Source organism: Sinocyclocheilus anshuiensis, unplaced genomic scaffold, assembly GCF_001515605.1.
Source record: "Sinocyclocheilus anshuiensis isolate Anshui unplaced genomic scaffold, SAMN03320099.WGS_v1.1 scaffold1155, whole genome shotgun sequence".
Classification (NCBI taxonomy): Eukaryota; Metazoa; Chordata; class Actinopteri; order Cypriniformes; family Cyprinidae; genus Sinocyclocheilus; species Sinocyclocheilus anshuiensis.
The window spans coordinates 383,217-390,678 of NW_015542398.1; the positions used below are offsets into that span (position 1 = coordinate 383,217).

A 7,462-nucleotide genomic window follows, 5' to 3' on the forward strand; every position below is an offset into this window, starting at 1 on the left:
TGCGTGTGTTAGAGTGCAGCTCAACTCTGACGGGCTGTGAGGAGTTGTCTCAACGTCTGAAGCAACTTCAGAGGATTCTGAAGGCGGAGCCTGAAGACGAGGATGATGAGCCTCTTGACATCATCAGTGTGAAAGACATAGATGCTGCCAAGGTCAAGATTAAGCTGGAACAGGAAGAGGCTGAACAGGAACCCAAGTTCTTCTTGGGGTGCTGCCCATCAACCCAGTTCATCAGAGACACGTCAGAGCAGGTGAGAGAGATTGAAATGTTCTTTCTGTCTGCCTACCTGCTTCCACACTTTCTGCTGTGTCATACATGTAATGATTAGAGCCCGACCGATATGGGCTTTTTGAGGGTGGATGCCAATATTAGGGAGTAAAAAGGCTGATATCGATATATCGGCCGATATTCTTTGTGTATATTATAGTACAGTACCAGTCAAAAGTTTGGACACTCTTCCATTCGTGTGTCCAAACTTTTGACTGGTACTGTATATAGAATGCAGTATACACATAAACAGAATATATATAGACATAAACACATTTTTTGCAATGATCACTCAAATGTGGTGATGAAACACTTATAATGACGTGACAAAGATAAGTAATGGAGGCAGGGTATATAACAATTTAACAATACACTTTATTATCCAAAACGAGTCTGACATCAGTGCACTGAACAGTAAAGTTGAAGTTTATTCAACTTTATTTCAATACAATTCCATTAAACTTTATTCCGTTGAAGTTTATTTCACTTCGGAACATTCATTTACGGATTTGCGTTACGCCACTGTCTTCACACGCAGACGAAACTTAGAAGTGTGACATTATGTAACTCTGTAAATAAATACTATTTAAATTTACGTCTCGCACACTTTAATGCCCTTTGAATGTAACATGCACTTTCCCTTTGAACTGGAATCATGGCAGAATATCCAGTGAAGTCCACTTCGCAGGGCACTTAATATAGAACAAACCTCTGAAGTGATAAGAGAAACATACAAAATGTGCAGAGCGGGGGGTTGCGAGGAACTGGATTAAGAACCGCTGCTTTTGCATCTCACCAACTAGGTGACAACGTAGCACTAAATCCCCATTCAACAGACTCAAGCCACCACCGCACAAATTATTTAGCAATTTACCGTTAAGACACAGCTTGAATGCTGCTGCCTGCACAAGAGACCTCCTTAATGAAGTGAAAGGGTTGGCTGGTGTCACTATCTCGTAAACGCGACGGCAGATCTCCACCAAATTCGGTGGATCCCTTCAGCTCAAGGAGCCTTCTCGAACGCCGCCCTCCGTGCGTCGGTAGCCCCCCGGGATCGCCAGATCGGTCGGCGCGCAACCGCAACTTTAACTGCCCGTAACTCCTGAACCCTGGGGGCTATCGACGAATTTTCAATGGTAGCCTATTCCATACACTTAAGCTTTAAAGCATTTAAATGCATTCATTCTGCATTTTATGTTCTGTAAAACATTTTCATATCGGCGGCATATACGCTGATCCCGATATATCTGCGACAGGCTGATATCAGCCGATAAAATCGGCAAAACGATATATTGGTCGGGCGCTAGTAATGATATTGTGTGTGTGTGTGTGTGTGTGTGTGTGTGTGTGTTTGTGTGTGTGTGTGTGTTAGATCGGCGTCACACTGCAGCAGGTGGAGGTGGAGAAGAACATTTTTGCTCCAGTCGTGGAGACCATTATTCTTAAGGTAAATAGTCTGAGATTGAGTAAATTGTTTTATTTTATGAAAGAAAATTTCACATCCAGAATGTTAACTATAAAGTTTTATCGTAATGTAGTCATCATTATAGTTAGAGTTCTTGGTGTGAACGGGCCTTTGCACTATTTACTAACTTGTACATTTTTGTTCTAACCATGGTGAATGATAGCCCCTCCCACTCTGAAATCTGATTGGTCTTAAATACCACTCCACATAGCTCTTTATTAAGCATCAAATATGTTCTGATTCATTTTTCTCTTTACCTTCAGTGAGAACAATTTATTTTTTTTGTCCTGGGTAGGGCATTCTTAACATGTAATTTCTTAACATGTCAAAGTGCTGAATGTTGTCTAAATCTCTCCATAGGCTGTGGAGCAGTTTGCCAGTGAAATCCTCAGGGAGTCTTTGGCCAATGCCCATGGGAAATCCCAACAAAACAGGTCAGTGCATCAGCCTGTATGCCAGTAGAAGATTAATCAAGACAGATGGGCAGACCAGCATGATTCAGAGTAAAAGAGTAGTTTCAAACACTCTTCTGTTCTTTACAGATAGAGCTTGGAACATTATTTCTTGGTCAGTTTTGAAGAACTCTGAGCATTGAACTTTGTCTAATGTGATTTGATCGTGATTGTGGGAGGAAGTGCTTTATGATAGTATATAATTATCAGAGCACTGAGAATAGCTCATGAAAATCTGATTTATTTGAGATGTAGAGCAGCAGAGCCCAGCCCTGAGAGAGAAGAGATTGGCTCAGTCCTGCTCTACTTACTCAGCACATCTGCTTTCATTCACACGCCTGACACACACACACACACACAGATTGAGCAGAATATTTCATCAGCCTTTTATACAATATTCGGTAACTGCCTTTTATAGAGCACCGTTTTAAATGATGATCAGTCAAGCAGGAACTGATCGAAGTCTCATACATTAACAGAAAGCAGCAGTTTGACAAAACTCTCAGACCTCACATTTAATGCTCAAAGGTCAATAACCCATTATACCAAGATAGCAAATGTACCGTGAGACTTTTCTCTCTCGTTCCCATCCTTGTTTCATCCCTCTCTTCTTGTCTCCACAGAACTCCGAGAGAGATATCGGCTATGGACTTGCATCAGGCCATTAGCTCTATTCCCACCTGTGATTTTCTGACTAATAGGTAATTTTGCTCATCCTCATTTTAGGCTTTTCAGCAACTATCATCAGAGTTCCCATGGTCTTGAACAACCTGGAAAAATATGGAAACAATTAAATAAAATTAAAAGGCACGGAAATGTCTCTATTAAATAGTTATGCTCAGCATTTAAATATTTCATTGGCTCTAAATACCCCTTTTTGGTGCAATATCTATAATATGATTTTTACAAATTCTTCTTTAAAAATCTTAACCAACTTTTGAAATGTCATGGAAATGCATCCTTATTATTGCAGTTTCACTTATTTTAAACCTCGCCATAAACTCTTGTCTCCGGTAGGTACATGGGCATCATGGTGAAGGATGAAGGCCATGCTGACTAACTTCACTCCTTGGCATCTGACCACAGAAGGACAGGTGGACTGTCATTTACTGACTCCTCCCCTCACATTATGTAAAGGTAGAGAATGTGCAAGGGCTGACCAATCACAGGTGCAAATGCCCTCTTACTTGCCGGTGTCATAATAGAAGTCAGCCATTTTTACAACAACAGCTGCGTTTTATATGAGGGTACTGAACCCAAACAGAGCTTGATACGCAGTCTGAACAGCATTTGTTTCGTATGGCTACATCAGTCTATTTATTTGATTTTCATGCTTCCTTTATGAATTCTGTGATATTTATGAACTCTGGTCCAGTATATGCAACCGTCAGTACAATAACTACAGTACAGTGTTAATGAGCAGGTACAGTCTGCTCTATTATTCTACTTTGATTGTGACCCTCAATCTCTGCAAATGAAAACCCAGGATCACATGACCCTGCTTTGCTGTTGACAGCTGTCTTAGTCTTAAAGGAATAGTTCACCCAAAAATTACTTTTCTGGAATGATTTTCTCACCTTCATGTTGTTTGAAATGGTGTTGAGTAAATAATGACAGAAATTCAGTTTTGGGTATTTCTTGAACCAGAAATACACATTAAATGAGCCACTGAACAGTTAACCGTACTGTTTTTCTGTTCTGATATGTCATTATCGAGCAGGATTTGTTCGGAGAAGTTGACTAGTTATATGTGAAATCATCCATTCATTATCTTTTTAACAAGTCTTAATTGATCGTCTCATTCAGATTAAATGTCAATTTTGAGTCGCACGTCTTCACTAGTTTCACACTAGGGCAAAGAATGTCTAAGAAAAGTCTTAATCATGTTGTTTTCTTATGAATCATTTTCGTACCGCTGTGGGATTTATGAAGGATTAAACTTCAGTGAGTGTGGAAGTTTTTTTTTGTGTGTCATTTGGGGGCATTGAGGAAAATGTGCAGATTGACAGGAGGCATTTGTGTATTTGCTAAAACAAACTATTGTGTCCTCTGGTTTGGTGGGCTACTTCGTGTCATACAGCTAGCATCAGTGTCTGGTGTGTTTGTGTGTATGGGAGAGAATGTATTGCTGTGTGTGTTTATTCAGTGTTAAAATCTTCACTTGTCTAACCAAACTCCTGAATGTTTTTCTTTCATATTGTGTATCACAAAATAGCTATTCTTGTATTAAAAATGGTCAGTCTGCCACTAAGATGGATCCAGCTGTCCGGATTTGTTCTATTCTTTTTGCAACTGGCAGTACAATTAAAATGTCACATAGCAAAACAATAACAAGATAGGGCTCAGGGGGCTTTCGAGGGCTCAGAAATAGATTTACTTTTTGTTGTTTTTTTTGTTTTTTTTTACCAGCCTACCAAAAATTGTTTACAAATTTTTTTTTTGTTATGCTATACTATTACCAAAGATTGGATTCATTCTTTTTATTAACTTATTTTCTTTCAATTAGCACAGTGTTTTTTTTCCTGATCAGTTTTTGAGTGAATTTTTCCAAAATTGTCCACAAATGTTTTTTTTGTAAGGTAACTTACAAGACAATGTAAATTTTTAAAATTACAATTATTTGTAAGATGTTTAGAATGATTAATCCGCTCTTAGTCAAATAATGTGGAAGTAAATTTAAAGAATGTCATTTTTATTGAAACAGTTTGTCCTAAGGATTTTCCCCATTTATCTCTAAACTGAATTTACAAGATACTTGCACAGCCCCCAATTCAGTAACAGTGAAAGATTCATAATATTTTAGTCTTTATATGGGTTTCATAAAGGGCTAGCAGGGTCTGGAGCATGAAAATGGTGATTAGAAGCACCCGGCATCCTCAGGCAGATTTTAACAGATCAATACTGGCAGACCAACATCACTATATACAAAATCATATCATTAACTAAGCTTGTACAGGATAAACACACCAAGACACCAGATTACGTTTTGTTCATTTTTAAACATGTTTGTAAACATGTTGCATATTCAGTCAATTAAAAAAACATGCAGATATTCATTCAGCAGAAATTGAGGCCCGAAAACTTTCCCAGTCACACACTCTTTCTATCACTCTTAAATCTGAAGTGTATTACAAACATCCTTCTAGTAGATGGTTGACATTTGAAGCATACATTCTCTTGCATAGATTTTACATTGTGTAAATTTCCAGCAAAAATTCCTCTGGTTTTGTAGTTTCCTCAGTGGAATGATTTAGAGAATTCTATTTTACTGATTTTGCTTTTCACAAGCTCTTGCATTGAACCCGTCTCTATTCATCCTCTGGTATTCTTCTCCTCTGACGATCCTAGTCTCTCAGAATTACTTCAGTTTCTCAATATTCAGGTGTCTCTCGACAATACATTTTTAAAATTGTCTCCTCTTCTAGTGAAAGGCTGAATCAGACGTGAATGTGGCTCTTTATATGGGGAGCGTTGATGGATCATATGTTGAAGATCCTGGATTTGCTTTGAAAGACGGCAGATGGGTTTGGTGACAGCTTAGTCTTCTGCTCCTGTCTCAGAAAACATTTTTCTGTTAAAATCATCAATGACTTTTGTCAAAGTATTTTTAAATAAATATAAATGTATAAAATAAATATACACACCAATCAAATTTGGGGTTGGTGAATTTTTTAAAAATGTTTTTGCGAGTTTCTTATGTTTACTAAGGCTGCATTTATTTGATTATAAATATGGTAAAAAAAACAGTAATATTGTGAAATATTATTTCAATTTATTCAAGTTTGAATATATATTCAAATGTAATTTATTCCTAGATGGCAAAGCTGAATTTTAAGCATCATTACTCCAGTCTTCAGTGTCACATGATCCTTCAGAATATGCTGATTTACTGCTCAAGAAACATTAATTTTTTTATCAATGCTGAAAACAGTTGTGCTGCTTAATATGTTTGTGGAAGCTGTGAAACATTTTTTTTTTAACCAGATTCTTTGATGAATAGAAAGTTCAAAAGAACAGTATTTATTTGAAATAGAAATCCATTCACAGTTTTCATCTCAAATGTAAGTTGAAAAAGAAGCATCAGGTCATGGACACTCTTGACGTCTTCTGTGAGACTTCAAACTTCAAAACCCCACTGAGACTTCAAAAAAACCCCACTGGAAATAGTATCCATTTAGCGTACTATTTTCAAATTACTATGATTTGGGATGTACTTATCCAAGTCTCATATTATAGTATATAATCTCCAACCACTTTGCCTCCATCTGTCTTTGTTCTTTGTCTCTTTTGCTGTCTCTCTCTCTCTCAGACTGTCTCCTTCTCCTGGCTAGAAGACATCTAATCCTTACTGTAGGGGTAAAAAAAAAACAAGAGCTCGCTATTTGAGAAGCCAAGCGCTGGAGTGAAAATGAGATTTATCATCTACTAAATCTTTTTCTCTCACACTGTTTAGTGTTTCTAGAATAAGAACTTGACAGCCTCAGCCTCAGCCTCACTAACAGCAGAAGCAGACAGTGTTCATACCTCAGGTCTTCAGAATGGCATTCTAATATACTAATGCTGGAAATGCTTTATAATATGCAAATTTGGCCTTGGAGACTGCCAAAACATCAAACATGAATGAATTATTTCTGAAATGACAAGTGGGTGTTACATTTTTTTAAAGCCTTTTGCTGAGTATTAGTATATATACACTACCATTCAAAATTAGGAGTCAGTAATTGTTAATACTTATAATCAACAAAGATGCATTAAATTGATCAAAAGTGACAGTAAAGATATTTATATTACAAGATATTTCTATTTAAAATAAATACTGTTCTTTTGAACTTTCTATTCATCAAAGAATCTGGTGAAAAAAAAATGTTTTGCAGCTTCCACAAACATATGAAGCAGCACAACTGTTTTCAGCATTGATAAAAATAAATGTTTCTTGAGCAGCAAAGTATATCAGAATGATTTCTGAAGGATCATGTGACACTGAAGACTGGAGTAATGATGCTGAAAATCCAGCTTTACTTCACAGGAATAAATTACATTTTAAAATATATTAAAATAGATTTTACATTTTTAATCATATTTCACAATATTACAATTTTGACTAAATTTTTGATTAAATAAATGCACCATTAGTGAGCAAAGGAGACTTGTCTCGAACATTAACTAAATCTTACCAACCCAAAACTTTTGAATAACGTTTGTTTTGCTTCAGTGTTTATTTATATATATATATATCTATATATATTTTTTTTTTTTTTTTTTTTTTTTTTATTTAAA

At 36.6% G+C, this 7,462-nt stretch overlaps 2 protein-coding genes across 2 annotated transcripts in view; one reads left to right on the forward strand and one right to left on the reverse strand.

Moving 5' to 3' along the window:
* Positions 1 to 4,438, forward strand: part of yeats2 (YEATS domain containing 2) — a 42,285-nt gene extending 37,847 nt beyond the window's left edge. Inside the window, exons 27-31 of the mRNA XM_016492074.1 lie at positions 13 to 251; positions 1,641 to 1,715; positions 2,094 to 2,167; positions 2,809 to 2,886; positions 3,203 to 4,438. Of these exons, the coding sequence (XP_016347560.1) occupies positions 13 to 251; positions 1,641 to 1,715; positions 2,094 to 2,167; positions 2,809 to 2,886; positions 3,203 to 3,245 (509 nt within the window). The 3' untranslated portion in view covers positions 3,246 to 4,438. The remainder of the gene's footprint in view (positions 1 to 12; positions 252 to 1,640; positions 1,716 to 2,093; positions 2,168 to 2,808; positions 2,887 to 3,202) is intronic.
* A 1,199-nt stretch (positions 4,439 to 5,637) lies between these two features.
* Positions 5,638 to 7,462, reverse strand: part of map6d1 (MAP6 domain containing 1) — a 6,847-nt gene continuing 5,022 nt past the window's right edge. Inside the window, 1 exon segment of the mRNA XM_016492104.1 lies at positions 5,638 to 5,736. Coding sequence (XP_016347590.1) covers positions 5,665 to 5,736 — 72 coding nt within the window. The 3' untranslated portion in view covers positions 5,638 to 5,664.